A 20,983-nucleotide genomic window follows, 5' to 3' on the forward strand; every position below is an offset into this window, starting at 1 on the left:
TTCTCTCAATGAAAGCGTTTGAACACAGAATACTTAGGATTTTATTTATTAGCACTGCACATTTCTAAATTGTAGGGTTTTGTTTCCAGCTCCCTAAAGTGTCTACCTACTTCGTATCTACAGACTTGCTTTGGTAAGCCAGATGTTTGTCAGTGAGGTTCTTTGCCTCTCTAAATTAACCAAGTAAGTTATCCCTATCCAAAATGCTCATTGTTCTAAAAACATTCTGAAGCACATTTTATGTCATCATACGTTAAACCTCTCTTTCCTAGGGAAAATGATTTTGAAGCACAAAAGTAATTTAAACTTGTGAAATTGAAGTTAGCTTCCAAGTAAGTTTACAGTTTCAATAAAGACATTTCGAACGTTCTGCTAAACGTGGTTGCCTTTTTTTAGAGACTTCTTTTTTCCCTACGATTTACTTGTTTATTTTAAAGAGAGAGAGAGTGTGTGTGTGTGCAAGCAAGGAGAACGACCAGAGGGGAAGGGAGAGAGAGTCCAAGCTGACTCCTCCCAACAGGGCACGGAGCCAGACCCAGGGCTCCATCTCAGGACCCTGAGATCATGACCTGAGAGGAAAGAAAGAGCTGGGAGCTTAATCAACTGTGCCACTCAGGTGCCCCTCTTTAGGGACTTCTTAAAAAGTTTTGAAATAATTTATTTCCCCCAAATTCATCTTTTTCTTTTTATCTGCTGGAGTTTTGACTCAATCTAACATAACACTGAATAACTCAGGTGCAGTTGGTTCACCTTTTGCTAGATTCCTCGTGCCCTCTTCAAGGATTGTCAGACAGTTTTAAAGAACCAGCATGTTATTTCTTTTTTTTTTTTTTTAAGATTTTATTTATTTATTTGACAGAGAGAGATCACAAGTAGGCAGAGAGGCAGGCAGAGAGAGAGGGGGAAGCAGGCTCCCTGCTGAGCAGAGAGCCTGATGCGGGGCTCAATCCCAGGACCCTGAGATCATGACCTGAGCCGAAGGCAGCAGCTTAAGCCACTGAGCCACCCAGGCGCCCCAGCATGTTATTTCTGTTTCACTGTAGTCCTCTCCATTCTCATCCTCATTATATTTCCAAATTGAAGCAGGACAATCTTCTTGTTTTATACTTTGAAAATAAGATTTTATGGCAGGCCATGATTTTAACATGTTTTCTATGGCTAGCAACAATGATAGTCATCTTTTATATATACATATATTATATATATGTATTTGTATTTATGTGTATATATGTATACATATATGTGCACATATATATGTATGCATGTATAAAATGTGGTTTTATTTATTTACTGACTTATTTTTTTAAGTAATCTCTATACCCACCTTGGGGTTTGAACTCACAACCCAGCCAGGCAACCCCCACTGACAATCATCTTGTAGGCCCATGTTTCAGGTAGCTATCTCCTTCCATTTCTATAAAGTCAAAATTTAATTAAATGCTTCTGCACATTTTGAGGAAACTGAAATGACCAACTACTTCCATTATGGAAACCTCTGTTTCCCAGGTAAGAAAACCACACCTTTTTTCTTTCTTCTTCTTCTTTTTCTTTTTTTTTTTTCCCGGTAGTGTTGTGTATAAGGTGTTATGCAGATGAGATTGTTTCATTTTCTTTGGAAGTTTAGAGACTGAATAGAATTTGTCAAAATTAACATTTGTACTGAAAACAGATAAATGAGCCAAGTCCACTTTGTCTTTGGACAAAATAGAACACCATTTGTTTTGTGTGTGTATGGTTTCATTTAGAATTTTAATCAACATTAGGAAGCCAATTTGAAGCTCCCATTTTTCAGGTCAAATTGCCTTAGGAGCTAGAGGGGAGTTTTATTTTGTTTTGAATCAGGAAATGTAACCTTATTCAGTTCCATAGAGCAGTCAAAGGTACATACATGCATGCGCACTGGTTCATGGGATACCCCAAGTTGACACCGCAGCTGCGCATTGGTGTCTTTGAGAAGCTAAAAACTTTTGACTGATTCTGGAGTCCTTGTCTCTCTTATCCCAGATTTGGAAGATGCGGTCTCCATATGCGCTGTCACAGCCTCTTCTCCAGAAGAGCCAATCCGAAATTCTTCTCTGCGTAGTGCGCAGTATGCCCTATTTCTGTTTGTTCTCTCCCTAATCCAGTTATACTGTCTTCCACTGGTCATCAACATTACAGAGTTGTTTAGCTTTCTTTTGCAGTGATGTCTGGGCCATGCTGCTCCTGCTTTAACCATAAAATATGGTCACTACATTGACAATGTTTAAAAAAATTCATCTTGTATGAGGCACACCAGTTAACCCACAGGCAAAGCCAAAGATAGACTGCTGATGCTTCTGATTACAGTGCACTTAAACTGCACCCTTAACTCAGATCCCTCAGAATGATTTAACAGTGGATGACGATTATCATAAACTGCAAACCATGGTTACCAGTATCAATGGCCAGGGGGAAAAAAAACACCAGCAGTAACTACAGACGTTAGAGAATCTATGCTTTATCTATTTGACACTCAAAGCAGGGTGGTTGCTTTCAGACCCTATTTTTTGGGCTGTTGTATGGATGGGTTTAGTACTTTCCCCCCAATCTTCCACACCCATCATGGATGAGGATTCTTTGGTGTGTCCTGCAAGGGTTTCCCAGGATGTGGGAATTTTTGGAACCAAAACCTGGAAAGACAGGCAAATCAGAACACTTGTCACTCTTCCCTACCTGTATTGAAGTCAAATGAATTCACGTCATCTAGCTGGTATCCCTGTTCCCTAACCTGATATGAGTGCTGGCAGATAACTTTCATCTGCCCCCTTTTCTGAAGAAGTATAGGCCTCACAGGAGCCAGCTTGCTAGAAGGCTCCTACTCCTACCCGCGGAGGAAGGACAGAGGAAGGCCAATAATTGACATCACTTCAAAAGACCAACTGCTGTTACAATGTTCAACTTAGTTTAACCGTGCAGTTTGTGCCCTAGTGATTTCCCTCGGAATTATACTGAAGATCATCTTCAACTGAAACCATACTCCTGTTAGCTTTCCCCCTGCCCTTTGCTGCCTTTAACCCCCTATTTCCGAAAGCAGTCCCCCAATAAGTCACTTGAGCAAGAATCCCCATCTTAGGCCCTGTCTAGACCTAGAACAAGATCCAAATCTATGGTTTTCCATGTTCTTAACCAGTTGTCTAAGACCATTTATTGAGACTGGTCCATTGTTTTCCCAGAAATCCATAGTTTTTACCTCTCTCATTCATATATCTACACACTCTCAGAGCTCTATTCTGAGAAAAGTATGTATGTAGTCACATGATACTTAGAAAGTGAGAAGAACTAGTGAGCAAAAATGTAAGCATCAAATAGCCAGTTTTGACTTGATATGGAAAACTTGAATAAGAAATCAACTGTATTCTGTATCATGCGAATTCTGACTTTTGAAATTTTTTTTTATTTGTTTGTCAGAGAGAGTGAGAGCACAAGCAGGGGGAGTGTCAGGCGAAAGGAGAAGCAGCATCCCCGCTGAGCAAGGAGCCTGATTCAGAACTCGATCCCAGGACCCTGGGATCATGATCTGAGCCAAAGGCAGATGCTTAACTGACTGAGTCACTCAGGCTGAGTTCTGACTTTTAAATGGCACTTAGCTTCTAATTGGAAATATCTGCTGCAAAATTTTATAAATGTACCATAAAAATATTGACACCATCAAACCTGCAATGTGAAAAGTTATGTCACAAATATTACAGAATATATAATTTTAATAGTATATAATAGTATATATCTATAGTATATAATTTTTATAATATATAAACTTGAGAGATATATTTCTCAAATAAATATATTTATAAATTTATATGTATTTTATATATATTAAACTAATATCTATTAGAGAGAGATATATTTGAGATATATATGTATGTGGATATATATCCAAGTATTCTCAAGTTTCTACATGGACATAGGTCTGTTTTGGAGCTTTCTATTCTAGCCAGTTGGTCTGTTTGCCTATTCCTGCACCAATAACACATCATAATTACTATAGATGTATACAAGTCATGATATGTTATAGTCATCTCTGCCTGCCTCTCCATCTACTTGTGATTTCTCTGTCAAATAAATAAATAAAATCTTAAAAAAAAATAAAGGACTTAAAAAAAAAGAGAGATGTTATAGTCAAATGACCTCTACTTTGTTTTTCTTCTTTAAAATTAACTTGGCTCTTCTTTTTTTTTTTTTAAATATTTTATTTAATTATTTGACAGAGATCACAAGCAGGCAGAGAGGCAGGCAGAGAGAGATGAAGGGAAGCAGGCCCCCTGCTGAGCAGAGAGCCCCATGCGGGACTTGATCCCAGGACCCCGGGATCATGACCTGAGCCAAAGGCAGTGGCTTAACCCACTGAGCCACCCAGGCGCCCCAACTTGGCTCTTCTTGAGCCTTTAGATTTAAGATAAATTTGAAAATTTCTCCATCAATTTCTATGAAGAAAATGTTATGGTTTTGATTGAAAGTGTATTGATAAGATTTATTTTTGGAGAATACAAATCTTTATTATATTGAGTCTTCTTTTTGATGACAATATAGTATAGCTCTCTGTTTATTTAGGTCTTCTTTATTGCCTTTGATTAATATTTTGTAATTTTTTAATGGAAGTTTTATACATCTTTTGTTAAACTTATTTCTAGTCCCTCTATTTTTTTGATATTGCTATTGTAATGGTAAAAAAGTCATTATCTTTATTCTCATGTATAAGAATGAAATTGACTTATTTAAAACTTCTATTTATAACCTTACAGAATGCTCTTATTCATCCTAATAATTTGTCTCCAGATTTCCTTGGATTTTCTATAAACAATCATATTTCCTGTGATTAATGACATTTTTATTTTACCACCACTACTTATGTTTTTCATTTGTTCTTCTTTACTGTGTTGAACATGTGTCCTAACTCATTGCGGAAGGTTAGTAGTGATAGAAGACATCTGTTGTCTCATTTCTGATTTTGTAGGGAATCATTCTAATGTTTTACCATGAAATATTATGCTTGCTCTAGGTTTTCAATATCCTTTTATGAATCGCTTATTAAATGACTTTTCTCTGTATATTGAAGAGAGCATACTCTTTAATACACTAGTGAGTTACATGGTGTATTACATGGTGAGTTACACTAGTAGATGTTCTTAAATAATCATTGTATTTCTGAAATAAACCCAACTTGACCATGATTTACTTATTTATACAGAACTGAATTATATTTATTAACAGTTTGAGATTTGAGCTTTATGCATCTATTTACATAAATGAATCAGTCTATATTTTTCTTATAGACACTGGTTGTCCATTTTTGCTATCAAGTTTAAACTAGCCTTGAAAAATTCATTGGGGAATGTTCTCTCTGATTTATTAAAATTTTCCATGAAGATTTAAGATTTTATATGAAATTGGAATTATCTTTTCTTTGAAGATTTGGTAGAAGTCACTAGCAAAATCATCTTAGCCTGTTGTATTTGTTTACTTGGTAGGTAAAACTTTAATTGTCAATTCAACTTAATTTTTTTAAAGATTTTATTTATTTATTTGACACAGAGAGAGAGATCACAAATAAGCAGAGAGGCAGGCAGAGAGAGAGGGGGAAGCAGGCTCCCTGCTGAGCCCAGTGCGGAACTCGATTCCAGGACCCTGAGATCATGACCTGAGCCGAAGACAGAGGCTTAACCCACTGAGCCACCCAGGTGCCCTGATTCAACTTATTTAATAGACATTAGAAAATTCAGGATTTCTAGTTCCTCAGTCAATTGTGGCAGTTTGTATTTTTTTAACAAAATCTCTATTTTTTCTAAATTTTCAACTTATTAGCACGAAAATGTTTCTAGTATTATCTATTATCTTGTTACCTTTAGATCTCTAATGTATTTTAGTTACATCCTTTTTTATTCCTCAAATTCTTTATTTGACCTTTTGTTTTTTTATCAATCTTACGAAAGATTTGTCCATTTTTAAGAATCTTTACAAAGAGGGTGCCTGGGTGGCTCAGTGGGTTAAGCCGCTGCCTTCGGCTCAGGTCATGATCTCAGAGTCCTGGGATGGAGTCCTGCATCGGGCTCTCTGCTCGGCGGAGAGCCTGCTTCCCTTTCTCTCTCTCTGACTGCCTCTCCATCTACTTGTGATTTCTCTCTGTCAAAAAAATAAATAAAATCTTAAAAAAAAAAAATCTTTACAAAGAGACAGCTATTGACTTTTTTATTTCTCTCTGTTGTATGTTTTTGTGTCTATTTCATTATTTTCTGTTTTTAACCCTTCAAGTTTACTCTGACTTTCTTAAGTTGGATGCTTAGCTAATAATTTTTACCTTTATTTTTTCTTAATACAACTTTAAGTTTATAGATAATTTAAACACTATTTTAGCTTTATGTCACAAACTCACACACAGCCTTGTGACCAACTCAGCCTTCATGTCTAAGCTCCATCCCTGCAAACAGTCACCCTTTGGCCATTCTTGATGCAGACTGTGGGATAATCCACCTCAAGAGGACAGACCCAAGAAAGAGACTCAATTTAGGCCGTGGAAATAGACTTGGAGCTGTTTAGGCAGGAAATTGGGGGGTTCCAGCTACCTAGTAGGTGGTTTAGAAGTGAAGTATGTAGGCTTCAAATGGATATATTCTCTTGATCCTATAGACTACTCACTTTGTAAAGATGAGAAAACCTGGAGGAAGGCCAGAGTGGGGCCCTCTCAAACTAGAGGTTCAGGTCAGGGCCTCTCTTGTCCATATCCAAAGACAGTACTATATAAGACAGGAAGCAAGCTTTTTTCAAGAGGAAGAATGCTGCCACAGAAATCAAATAAGAAAAGGAAATAAAAGTTATCCAAATTGGTAAGGAAGAAGTAAAACTTCAACTATTCACAGATGATATGATACTATATATGGAAAACCCTAAAGACTCCACTAAAAATCTATTAGAACTGATAAATGAATTCAGTAAGGTTGCAGGATACAAACTAAATACACAGAAATTCACCAAATTTCTATACACTAATAATGAAGTATCAGAAAGAGAAATCAAGAAAATAATCCCATTTGCACTTGCATCAAAAAGAGTAAAATATTGGGGCACCTGGGTGGCTCAGTGGATTGAGCCTCTGACTTTGGCTCGGGTCATGGTCCCGGGGTCTTGGGATCGGGCCCCTCATCCGGTTCTCTGCTTAGCGGGGGCCTGCTTCCCCCTCTCCCTCTGCCTGCCTACTTGTGATCTCTCTCTCTGTCAAACAGATAAATAAAATCTTTTTTTTTTAAAAGTAAAATACCTAGGAATAAATTAAACCTAGGAGGTGAGAAACCTCCATTTTGAAAACTATAAAACACTGATGAAAGAAATTGAAGATGACGCAAACAAATGGAAAGATATTCCATGCTTATGGATAGGAAGAACAAATATTGTTAAAATGTTCATACTATCCAAAGCAACCTATACATCTAATGCAATCCTTATCAAAGTACCAACAGCATTTTTCACAGAACTGGAACAAATAGCCCTAAAATTTGTATGAAACAACAAAAGACCCTGAGTAGCCAAAGCAATCTTGAAAAAAAAGGGCAAAACTGGAAGTATCACAATCCCAGATTTTAAGATATACTACGAAGCTATAGTAATCAAACCAATATAGTACTGGCACAAGAATAGACACATTGATCGACGGAAGAGAGTAGAGAGCCCAGAAATAAGCCCACAATTATAAGGTCAATTAATCTTCCATAAAGGAGGCAAGAATATACAATGGGAAAAAGTCTCTTCAACAAATGGTGATGGGAAATACTGGACAGCAAAATGCAAACAAATAAAACTGGACTGCTTTCTTCTAGCATACACAAAAATAAACTCAAAATGGATTAAGGACCTAAATGTGAGACCTGAAACCTTAAAAATCCTAGAAGAAAGCATAGGCAGTAATTTCTTTGACATTTTTCTAGATATGTTTCCTCAGGTAAGGGAAACAAGGGCAAAAATAACCTATTGAGACTCCATCAACATTAGATGCTTCTGAGCAGCTAAGACGGTGGCATAGCAGGAGGACCCTATGCTCTTCTCATTCCTAGAGCACAACCAGATAACTATCAAATCATTTGGAATATCTGTAAAAATGACCTGAGTACTGACAGAACAAGTTGCACAACTAGAGGGAGAGAAGAGGCCACATCGAGGAAAGTATGAAGTGCAGGGACATGGTGTGGGAGAGAAACAAAATGCAAAGCTTCTGCATGGCAAAGGTAACAATCAACAAAACTTAAAGGCAACCTACAGAATGGGAGAAGATATTTGCAAATGACATATCTGATAACAACTCAGGATCTAAAATATATAAAACTGCATATATATACAACTTAACATCCAATAAAGCAAATAATCCAATTTAAAAATGGGCAGAAGTCATGAGTAGGCATTTTCCAAAAAAGACATACAGATGACCAACAAACACATGAAAAGATGCTCAACATCACTTCTCTGGGAAGTGCAAATCAATATCACAATCAGCTATCACTCGTTCCTGTTAGAGCGGCTAAAATCAAAAACACAAGAAACAATTTGTACACCTGAAAGTCATATTATATGGTATGTTAACTAACTGGAATTTAAGTAAAAACTTTAAAATTTTTTTAAAAAACACAAGAAACAACAACTGTTGGCAAGGACGTGGAGAAAATGTACCCTCATGCAACGCAAATTGGTACAGTCACTATGGAAAACCGTATGGAGAACAAAAAAAGATAATAGTATGAAGATTCCTCAAAAGATTAAATACATAATTGTCAAATGATCCAGTAATTCCACTATTGCCAAAGAATACAAAAACACTAATTTGAAAAGATATATTTATCCCTATGTTCATTGCAGCATTAATTACAATAGTCAAATTATGGAAGCAGCCCAGGTGTCCATTGATAGAGATGAATGGATAAAGAAGATGTGGTATATATATATACACAATGGAATATTACTCAGCCCCCCAAAATAATGAAATCTTGCCATTTGCAACAACATGAATGGAGCTAGAGAGTATAATGCTAAGTGAAAGTCAGTAGGAGAAAGACAAATACCATATGATTTCACTTATATGTGGAATTTAAGAAACATAACAAAACAAAACAAAAAACAGATAGAAACCAAGAAACAGACTATATCACTATAGAGAATAAACATGGTTACCAGAGGAGAGGTAGGTGGGGTGGGAAAATAGATGAAGGGGATTTTTAAAAAATTAAAAAAAAAAAAAAAAAGGAGGAAGAACACTGGTTACAGTAAGGTGAGGCAGAAGAAGTATTCTGTGCAAAGAGAAGAGGGTCAGGAAATTTGGGGAATATAGAGAAATATGGGTTTCAGAATAGGCAAGAGATACCTAGTGAGATTTGTTGGCCTCTATAGGACTTTGATGTAAAGTTTGGGCAAAGTCACAGAGGATTCAGCCTTTATAAGTACTATTCTCTGCATCCCTCATTCACATAACTCTTATAAATACTTCAGGTCTCAGCTAGAGTTTCACTCTCTCTTCTTCCTCCCAACCCTTGATCAATTTATCCCCTCCCTCTTAAGTTTTTTCAAAGAATCTGTACTTTCTCTTTTGTTATATTCAATCACATAGCTGTCTTTCTGATGATTCAGGCTGAAAACTTTCTGAAGACATTTGTCTTGTCCTGCATCATATCCCCAGCATCCAGAAAGTGGCTGAAACCCATCTAGTGATCAAGAAATATTTGATGAATTAATAAGTTGGCCTTGGGGCACCTGGGTGGCTCAGTTGGTTGAGCGTCTGACTTGATTCCAGCTCCAGGTCCTGGGACTGAGCCCCACGTCAGGCTCCATACTCAGCGAGGAATCTACTTGAGATTTTTTCCCTCTGCCTGCCCCCTTACACTCATCCTCTCTCTCTCTCCCTCTCTCTCTCAATAAATACATCTTAAAAAAATAAATAATTTGGCCTCATGATGCTTGAGTGGTATTGCCTGATATGGTCGAATCCAAATAGGGTATCAGTAGAATATCAGCCTTTTGCTGTCCTTCCACTTTGAATAATGTCATTTTACACAGAACTTTTCAAAGCTAGTTACTCAGACTAAGTTTGTGTATTTTAATATGTAAAATGCTATATAAGATTTTCTGGAAAATCTAAAATCACCCAAGTGTTACACTATCATTTAAAAAGGCTTGGATTATATACTAGAAATTCCCCTTCATCATATGCAAAACATTTTTGCTGTTACCTATAGTAAAACAGATGAAAGGACAATTTGAAGGAGAGCGAACAGACCTGAGAGGGTTTGGGTTGGGATCTACCCATCCCAATCCCAAGAGGTAAAGACAAAGATAAAAGAACCAGGATGCTAGTTTGTGCTGGGTCCCTTCAATAACCCAATTGGTCCACATGGACAACCCATCTGACCTATTCAGACCACTCTCTGACTCACTACTGGTCATTATTTGGAAAGTTCCTCCAAAGCAAGCACATGGCACTTGTTAAAATGATGTGGAATTTAGTCAACAGAGCTACCCCTTGAGAATCTTGCTCTAGGCTGCTGTGAAGACTGCATCCTTGGTCTTGAAGAGTAATCCCGTGGCTGTACATGATCCTGGCTGCAAGTCCACAAATACTGGGGCATAGCCTGAGTGTTACTAAAGATAACAAAGGTTTCAGGGCTGGAGACATTGTCAACCACACTGTCATGGTAGTCTGTGTCTCCAGGACTCAATGGTGGGGGAGTGATCTGTAACTGATGACCCTGACAGAAGGAGCCTGTGAGTACTTCAGCTTCAAACACGTATATCAGTTTGTCTGTGGCCGATGTTTCCTTGACCCGGTATGCTAGGTTTTTCAGGCTCTTGGTGAAGTATATACCAACTCCATATTTTTGGTCTGAAAAGAGAAAAAGAAGTTAAAAGATTATTAGGATCTGATGAATCGTATTGCCTATGTGGGTACTACTATGTAATCTCTCTCTAGTCCTCTAAGTAATCACCACCTCCTGGTCTCAAGTCCCTGTCTGAGGCAAAGACACCTAAAGTTGTGCTACTGAGGCAAATTATCATTGATATCATCAGCCTAATAACAGCTTACGTTTATATGCCTACTTCCCTTTTTATTTCCTTTCCTCCCTATTTTTTTCTTTACATTTACTTCGGATTTAACCGAATATTGTTGCAGGCTCACGAGCAGCACTGAACAACAAAAGTTCAATGTAAGCATATATGTAATTTTAAATTTTCTAGTAGCCACATAAAAAAAGTAAAAAGGAACAGGTAAAATTAATTTAGTAATTTTTATTTAATCTGTGTTATCCAATGTTACCATTTCAACTTGTAATCAATATAAAAAATTATTAAGGAGATATTTTACATTCTCTCCTTGGGTAGTGGTCTTTAGAATCAGTGTATATATTGCATTTAAAGTCCATCTCAATTCAGATTAACCACGTTTTAAGTGCTCAATAGCCACATGTGCCAATGGCTACCAGTTGAACAATTCAGCTCTCGGGCTTCTAGAATAACTAAGACATGATCCCTGTTCTCAAAAATTCACAAAGGGAAATCCCCACATGTAAACAGGTAAAGTACAGCACAGTTTTATGTAAAGAGAAAATATTTTGAGATAAAAATCAAAGATTTCTTTCCTGGAATTTTCGTCTTGCTCTTGGTTTCTCCACCCATTGAGTTCTTGCTACTCATTATATTGGGGCAAAAAAGATAAAGCTTATAACAAAATCAACTGAATACACACACACACACACACATTCAATTATATAACTTTTTTAAAAGATTTTATTTATTTATTTGAGAGAGAGATAGTAAGAGAGAGCATGAGCGAGGAGAGGGTCTGAGAGCGAAGCAGACTCCCCATGGAGCTGGGAGCCCGATGAGGGACTCAATCTCGGGACTCCGGGATCATGACCTGAGCCGAAGGCAGTCGTCCAATCAACTGAGCCACCCAGGTGTCCCTCAATTATATAATTTTTAAAAAAACTTTATTTTAGATAGTACAAGCAGAAGGAGGAGCAGAGGAAGAGGGAGAGAGAGGCAGAGAAGGAGACTCCCTGCTGAGCACAGAACCTAGGATCATGGCGGGGGAGGGCTTGATCCCAGGATCCTAAGCTTGTCAGATGAGCCAAAACCAAGAGTCAGAGACTCAACTGACTGAGCCACCCAGGCACCCCAGATATCATATATAATTATTGGGTTTTTTTTTTAAAGATTTTATTTATTTATTTGACAGACAGAGATCACAAGTAGGTAGAAAAGCAGACAGAGAGAGAGAGGGAAGTAGGCTCCCCGGCTCGATCCCAGGACCCTCAATCCCAGGATCATGACCTGAGCTGAAGGCAGAGGCTTTAACCCACTGAGCCACCCAGGCGCCCCTATAATTATTTTTAATCAAAGCATAGATTATGGCCTTGAAAGGCTTTCTGGGAGAGGAAAAGGGTTTTCTGAACCAGAAGTCTAAAAACTAAAGGATTCAGAGCGTGGAGTTTATGCCATATGTAACAGGAGAGAAGGATAAAAGATATTCTTAGAATAGTTTTCTCACTTCAAAATAAGTAAAAGTTCTTCCTTTCACCTGGTGTAAAGATAAGAATCAGAGAGGACATGACTAGAGCTGTTGGGGACGCTGAGAAGGGACTCACTTCACTGCCCCACTCCCTCAAGAGAGCCTGAGGAGTCAAGATAGGGAAGAACTACAAGAATCTCAGAAAAACAGGGAGTAGGGGACTTCCAGAGTAGAAGGAACCATTGCCTGCCTCTACTGGGTGCAGCCCCCTCAGCTAGCCAGGCTGCTAAATGGAAAGCAGCGATGGCCAGAGAAGATGTCCACAACAGGTGAGGACTGCCACACAAGACCTTGCATTTCAGCTTGGAGGATGTGCACACTCAAACATTTCCCGCTTTGCAGGAGGGGCACAGACAATGGCCTAGAAAGGAACTCCCTTGGTATGAAAACCGGAGTGCCCTGTGAAGACACTGAGAACAAAGGGCATCATAAATTTAAGCATAGGAGGGCGCTAATGACCAAACCCCAGGGTGGTTTTTCTAGCAGAGGACATCAGAAGACAGAGAACAGACAGATGGAGAACCAGACCATTCTCTCCACAATGCCTGTCCCACCCTCTAAAACACTCTTAGAAGAGAAGAAGGAGGAAAAAAAAAAAAAAAAAAAACATGCAGGAACTGAGTTTAAACCCCCAAAGGACTGAGAAAACTGAAAATGACTGAGTTCATCTCGAACAGTCAAGATGGGATTTTTCCACATCTGTGGACATGGGGGCAGGAAAGGTAGGTAAAATTCCATTTTAGAGCTAATAAGGAAGGTAGGCTCCATAGCTGAGTTGTGTGGAACTATAGATTTTTGTACCCGTTGGAGTTACAGATGCGCTAACATGGGAATGTAGGACATGTGGGAGCACAGAGCAGAGAGCACTCCCTGGGTGCAGGCGTGAGGGAACGTGTCAACCAGGAGATGCCATTTCAGCTGTGTCTGGAAAAAGGAATAGGACTCTGCAGGGCTAAAAATGGGTGAGGGGGGAAGGCATTCCACATGCAAAGGCATAGAGGCATGAAATATCAAGCACATTTAGGAAAATCCAAGCAGTTCCTGGCTGACGTGTGGATGAACACAGTGAGTGATGAGGGGGGAAATGATGGGGGAGCAGGGGAGCCTAGGTCCTTACATGCTCTGCCAGTGGGGTTGGAGTTTTACCGCGCAGGCAGCTAGGTAGGTAGATATTAAACAGGCATGTATGTTTTTAGCATGACAATTTCCGGAAGCAGAGAAAAGGATAGGTTGGATAGGGTTGTGGTTTTTTTTTTTTTTTTTTAAGATTTTATTTATTTATTTGACAGAGAGAGATTACAAGTAGGCAGAGAGAGAGGAGGAAGCAGGCTCCCTGCTGAGCAGAGAGCCCGATGCGGGACTCCATCCCAGGACCCTGAGATCATGACCTGAGCCAAAGACAGCGGCTTAACCCACTGAGCCACCCAGGTGCCCAAGGGTTGTGGTTTTGAGGCAAGAAAGGACCTGGTCATCGTCTGGGCCCAGGGGAAGAAGAACAAAGGCAACAGGAATAGAGAGGTGAGGCTGGGCTGAGAATGTTTCAAGAGGAAACCAGCAGGGCTGTGTGACTGCCTGAACCTAGAGTAAGAGGAAGGAGGAATGGAAGAAGATAACGTTTCCAGCTAGGAGACCTCATATATAGATGGTGATGGTATAAGCCAGGATAGGGGGTATGGGGGGGGGGTAAGGAAAAAGCACCTATTTCTTAGGGAAAAGTATGGCCAAGGAAAAAGTTCAGTCCAAGGTGATTATGGAACATCTAGGCAGAAATATTCCAAAGACAGTTGGAGATATGGACTTGCAGGTCAGGAGAGAAGAAGGGGCTTCGAGTTACAAATCTGTAAGTCATCAGAGGTAGGAGTTGAAGCTATAGGTATAGGTGCAATCACCCAGGGGGACATCATAGGGTTGGGAAAAATAAAAAGCTACCTTTAGAACTCCAGAAAACACCCAACAGATGGACTCACTAGATTATAAATTATAAGGGCAGGAACTCTATTGTGTTTACTGTTGTATTCCTCCCACCGAGCACAGGGCCTGACTTACAGAATGTGCTCAAGAATGAATGAATGAACACAATAAAACACATTGCAAGCATGGAGGCTCCTTCTTGCTACATTTAGGCAAATCCTGCAAGCAAGAGATGAAATCAGAACTGGCTGGAATGTAAGCCAAGACAGAAAATGTAGAAGCCCACTTTGCCTATAGTTAGCCATCTAAATTGACCGAGAATCCCATAACTGGGAAACTTGCAGGGGTAAAAAAGAAATAAATAAATAAAGCCAAGAACCTTTGTACTACAAATGAAAACTAGGTTAAAAAAGAAGAGTTGCAAAATAACTTCAGCGGTGATCAAATGTCTCCTGGGTTTCTCAAGCACCTTTGGTTACCCACCCTCACCAGACATGTTGGCTCAAGTCCCATTTTGGACAGTATCTCCCCAGTGAATCTATTATTTGAATCGCCTCAGGCAGTGGCTTTAAGCTAAGAGCTAGGAATGTGGACAGAGCACCGAGGCCAGTAGGTAAAAGACTAGAATCTTGAGGCTTAAAGACTAGATGGAGACAAGACCTTTGACTGGGCTTTGACCAGCAGTAAACAGGCTTCATGCGTGCTATGGTTTTAAAGGAACTATATTGCTGAAGAAACTGTAAGCCTGGCTGTCAGTAGCCTGAGAGCATTCTAGTCCCTGAGGCAATCCAGGGACCCCTGATAGGCCACGGGCCCCAATGGGTCCAGAAATGACCGAAGATGGCAATACATAGGGAAGATTCTTCCCAGAGTACAAAACCACGGTGTTAGTCCACTCCCGGAATACAGTCTTCACTATCCCTGTCCAGCGACATGGGATTAGTGGTATGGACCAGTGACTTTCCTTCTCCCCTATAGAAATGGGAGTGTTTTTGGTTTTGTTTTTAAAGCGCTTATTTATTTTTTGACAGAGCGAGAGAGTACAAGCAGGGGGAGTGGTAGGCAAAAGGGGAGGAAGAAGCATGTGAAGCTCCCTCCCAGGACTCTGGGATCATGACCTGAGCAGAAGGTAGACACAACCCTCTGAGCCACACAGGCATCCCTAGAAATGGGAGTTTTTTTATTGCAGTTTTCCTGCTCTTCCTATCATTATATAATGATTGGGTTAGGGCAATTACCTTGCTTTTAAGCTTTAAAAGAGGACTTTCTGGACTCGAGGCTGATGAGATAGGATGAGACTTTGGGGCTGTCTTCCTTGGGAGGTGATGTGTGTGCCTTTTAGGAAGAAAGATGTGTGCAAATGTCAGGCAATTTGCAGCATCTGCCACAGGACTGAAAAAAAGGCACTACTGGATTTTTGATAAATAGGAGGACAGTGATGGTCTTAGTAAGAGTAGATTATGTAGGGGTGGGAGAGGGGGAGTGCAGAGAAGCAGCCAGTTATGACGGGTTTGGGAGCAAACCGAAGTTGTGAATTTTTAAGACTTTAACCAATATCACTCTTCTGGCTAAAGACTTCTTTTCTTGGTAGGGATCCATTTAAAATTTTTTTACCCCCAGGAACTTCCTATGTTCAGTTTTTACTCCAGGTATTTTTTATGTTCTCTCTGGGGGCAAAGAGATGATGATTTCCAGACCCGTTGCTTTCTAGAAATCAAGACCTGGAGTTGGCTTTACAGCAAGGATCAAGCTACATATTTTGAAAGGTAAAAATCAAGAACAGAATCAATGATCAGGCAAAATCAAGCTGTATGGCTACTATCCTCCATGATTATTACTAAACTTCTTTGCCTCCTTTGGAGAGATCCAGAGGGGACAATACAGCAATTAAGTATGCAGTATTGTTGTACAACGGAAAAGAGATGTGGAAGCTACACACAGTAGAACTCCCATAGCTGAAAAGGATCTTAAAGGATTGTTTACTTCACCTGCCAGATGCTATCTAATTCATTCACTAGCAGACTACAGGAAATGAAGAAGATGGAAGAGAAAAGAGCAACTTTATTAAGCTCAGGAAAATGCCCTTTTAATTAAGGGATGAGGTTTGGTAGTGTCAATAATTATTTTGTGGAGCTAAGAAAAAAAAAACAGCTTCAGCAGATAAACACATTAAAAAAAAAAAAAAAGCTTAGGCAGATAAAACACATAACCACAGAAAAGAGAAAAACAGTGAAATGTACATCTTACCGCAAAAGCTTTCATCAGCATTAAACCCATCAGCAACAAAACAAGAAGAACAAACAAAAAATATGACCCTTTCCAAATGACTCAATCACTATATCCCAGTTGCAAGGGTTCCCCTCACCAAAGCAACAAATACCACAAATGGTGAGTCATCTGCTGGGGTCTGCTCACCATTCCCCACATACAGAGACCCCGAAGATGAGGAGCTGACACCTACCGCAGGGCGCCGAGTACATTCTTTGAAAGCCAACTCTGCTTACGGCTTCGCAGAACTGGTAAGGAATTTGCTGAAACAGCCTGTGGCTCACAGGCTTCCCCTGTGTTCTCTCTCCCATCATTTTCTTCTTTTTTTGGAAGACAGCCATGAGAACCTCATTGTCTATTTTCTCCACCTATGACCCAAGATATGAAAAACTGAAAAAAAACTGGGAAAAAAAGTGAGAAGCGCTATGTTTTTTGCTTGATAGTCTGCTTCCAAGAGAAAGGCTGTGTGTATTCTAGGCATGCAACTTGCTTTTCATATAAAGTGTTTTAAGAGTCCTCCTGGCTCCCACCCCTCTCCTACTTTGACTTCTGGCTCTTCAAAATTCCCTGTCCCTTCTTTGATAAATCCATGTAATAAAAATTCACTGAGTGAATCCCTACCTAATGAAAGGGTTAACTGTGTAGACAGTCTTTGCCTTCTTAAAAGCACATGGTTTAACAAGAGGTAAAAAAAATAGGTGAACAATTATAATACAGTATAATAAATGCTATTCTATTTTTTTTTTTCATACTGCTTCGAGATAGGCAGACAAGTTTGCCCTGAGGCTTGATGGGTGCTTCTGTACCTCCTGCCATCATTCCTACCTCCTGATTCCAACTATACACTTTGTGTCTGCCCACCCCTGCCCTACTTTCAGTCTTAATTCTCCGGGTCCAGGTCAATGAGCAGCTGGCATAGAGTCCTCAGCAGCTGAATTTTTCTCTCAGTTACAGAAACAAATAATAGCAAGACAAGTAGAATCCTTCCCTCAATTACGTATACCTTTATAACCTGCAAACCACAGCTCTCAAACTGTTTCTTCTGAGCCTGAATTTCCTCCGTTGAAAGCTTTAGGCATTTCAGAAACGTATTCTTTTTCATTTCATCCTGGTTTGGGGGTTGCCAATTAGTCCACTGCCCTAAAAATGAATAACATAAAACTTTGTTTCAGTGCTCTGTGAGAGGAAAAAGACTTGTAAAGAAATTTAATAAAACAAATTAAAGAAATTTAAAGAAACGGATTAGCCAGTTTAAATTGTATGCCTTATATGTTTAGGACATGAAAGGAGAATACAGTATAACAAGAAGGCATGGGATAGAAGAGGGGGTTAATAAATTTGTCCTCACGTGATTTAGATCACGAGCCTGAGGGGGTGAGAGAAAAAAGAGCATTAGTATATATTTCCCCCATCGATGTTGTAAGATAATGTATAAGTATGTTGCTAATAGGAAATGCTTATATTTCTGGCCAGGATGCTCATCAACAAAAATACACAGACAGAGTAAAACATTAAGGAATGATGAAAAATAGTATGACATTTATATAAAACGTAAAGATTTTCAAAAAGATTTCATATCTCAACTTCATTTGACTATTACAACACTGCCACTGAAATAACTAACACACACCTTGACAAAAAACAAAATTAAAACTCGGAGAAGGGGCGCCTGGTGGCTCAGTGGGTTAAAGCCTCTGCCTTCCGCTTAGGTCATGATCCCAGGGTCCTGGGATTGAGCTCTGCTCAGCAGGGAGCCTGCTTCCTCCTCTCTCTCTGCCTGCCTCTCTGCCTACTTGTGATCTCTGTCTGTCAAATAAATAAATAAAATCTTAAAAAAAAAAAAAACTCAGAGAAGTTAAGTGACTTGGCTGATATCACACAGCTAATATAAACCTGGCTTTCACCAGTGCTCTCTGCAAGTGGAAAGGCAGAATATTTGGTACATACATCACTCACATGCACCCAACCACAAAAAGCAAACTTTGGAGATTAAGAGTTTATGTTCTCTCTTTCCTCCCTTCCTTCCTTTCTTCCTTCTTCCTTAACTTTCCTACCTTCCTTTTTAAATTCAAGGGACAACCTGTTACTGCCCACCAACTGCTTGTTGGAATAAATATACATACATGTGAACAAACAGAAAACCCCAAAAAGACTTCTTTTCTTTCAGTTTCTTTTCTTTTTTCTTTTTTTTTTTAAGATTTTATTTATTTGGGGGAGAGAGAGCATGCTCACATGAGCAGGGGGGAAGGGCAGAGGGAGACTGATGCAGCACTGGATAAACCTACGGAGCCACCCAGGCACCCCTCAGTTTATTTTCAGTTTGACTTAAACCCAAGTAAACAAAAATGACATAATTCCCAGCACATTATTTAATTGAATGTGCTCAATCTAACCACAGAAAGCAGATGATAAATCCAAAGAAATTCACTAGAGGGGCCAAGCTGTAAATCTGGAAAGCAGGGGGAACAAAATTCCATAGCAGAGAAATTTCAGAGCCAGGAAATTTCAAAGGAGGAGATTATAAATTAAATCTCAAGAGCAAGAGCCGACATATATAAGGTATAGTAATAGAGTTCAGCTCACTTGAGTTCAGCAACCATTCGCTGAGCTCCTATCACCTGCTGGCACTGGGTTGGGCACCTGGGTTGAGCACTGCAGACTCAAAGATCCACAAACTCCTGCTGTCAGAAGTGCTCCCCAGGAAGGATTACAATAGCAGCATGGAAGAGGAAACGCCTAACTTCCGTATTTAAATTTTATCGCTCTGCTGGATAGCTGACATTCCTTGTAGTAATAACTCACTGAAAATGTATCCGTTTTACAAAAGATCTCAACATGAGGCACGAATGTATCAAAATCCTAGAGGAGAGCATAGGCTGTAAGCTCTTCGACATTAGCCACAGCAACTTCTTTCAAGATGTGTCTCCAAAGGCAAAAGAAACAAAAGCAAATATGAACTTTGGGGACTTCATCAAGATCAAAAGCTTCTGCACAGCAAAGGAAACAGTCAACAAAACAAAGAGGCAACCCACAGAATGGGAGAAGATATTCACAAATGACACTACAGACAAAGGGCTGATATCAAGATCTATAAAGAACCCAAACTCAACACTCACAAAACAGATAATCACATCAAAAAATGGGCAGAAGACATGAACAGAACACTTCTCCAAAGAAGACAAACAAATGGCTAACAGACACATGAGAATATGTTCATCATCATTAGCCATCAGGCAAATTCAAATCAAAACCACATTGAGATAATACCTCACACCAGTTAGAATGGCCAAAATTAACAAGACAAGAAACAACAAGTGTTGGAGAGGATGTGGAGAAAGGGGAACCCTCTTACACTGTTGGTGGGAATGTAAGTTGGTGCAGCCACTTTGGAAAACAGTGTGGAGATTCCTTAAGGATTTAAAAATAGAGCTAACCTATGACCCTGCAATTGTACTACTGGGTCCCCAAAGATACAGATGTAGTGAAAAGAATAGCCATCTGTACCCCAATATTCATAGCAGCAATGGCCACAGTCACCAAACTGTGGAAAGGGCCAATATGCCCTACAACAAACGAACGTATAAAGAAGAAATGGTCCATATATACTGTGGAATATTATGCCTCCATCAGAAAGATGAATACCCAACTTTTGTATCAACATGAACGGGACTGGAGGAGATTATGCTGAGTGAAATAAGTCAAACAGAGAAAGTCAATTATCATATGGTTTCACTTACTTGTGGAGCATAAGAAATAACATATTGGGAGAAGGAAAGGAAAAGTGATTTGGGGGAAATTGGAGGGGGAGACGAATCATGAGAGACTGTGGACTCTGAGAAACAAATTGAGGGTTTTGGAGGAGAGAAGAATGGGAGGTTGGGTGAGCCTGGTGGTAGGTATTAAGGAGGGCACGTATTATATGGAGCACTGGGTGTGATGCATAAACAATGAATCTTGGAACACTGAAAAAATTAAATTAAATTTAAAAAAAAGAAGAAAAAAGAAAATGTATTAATTTTGTTAACTAAGGTCCCAATCTGGTTGAGAGAGAGTGTGTAGGAGCCTCTGAAACACAGCTGTGGAATTATATGCTTAGTCATCAACTATCAAAAGTGCTATCTTGCAGCAGAACCAGGGACTTAACAGGACTAACTGTCAATAGCTGGGATAATAGGTCAACCCTATGAATGCAGTTAGTTTAAAGCAATGCCACAAGCTTTATAGAACAGTGTTTCTTTGTCTCTTGTT

The 20,983-nt window shown here is 39.4% G+C and overlaps 1 protein-coding gene across 1 annotated transcript in view; it reads right to left on the minus strand.

The window, feature by feature from the left end:
* Nucleotides 1–5,515: 5,515 nt before the first annotated feature.
* The window catches only part of PARP9 (poly(ADP-ribose) polymerase family member 9), a 35,930-nt gene continuing 20,462 nt past the window's right edge, over nt 5,516–20,983 (minus strand). Inside the window, exons 9-11 of the mRNA XM_059391064.1 lie at nt 17,739–17,875; nt 16,929–17,103; nt 5,516–10,870 (exon numbers count right to left, since the gene is read on the minus strand). Of these exons, the coding sequence (XP_059247047.1) occupies nt 10,491–10,870; nt 16,929–17,103; nt 17,739–17,875 (692 nt within the window). The 3' untranslated portion in view covers nt 5,516–10,490. The remainder of the gene's footprint in view (nt 10,871–16,928; nt 17,104–17,738; nt 17,876–20,983) is intronic.

Source organism: Mustela nigripes, chromosome 2 (assembly GCF_022355385.1).
Source record: "Mustela nigripes isolate SB6536 chromosome 2, MUSNIG.SB6536, whole genome shotgun sequence".
NCBI classification, from domain to species: domain Eukaryota; kingdom Metazoa; phylum Chordata; class Mammalia; order Carnivora; family Mustelidae; genus Mustela; species Mustela nigripes.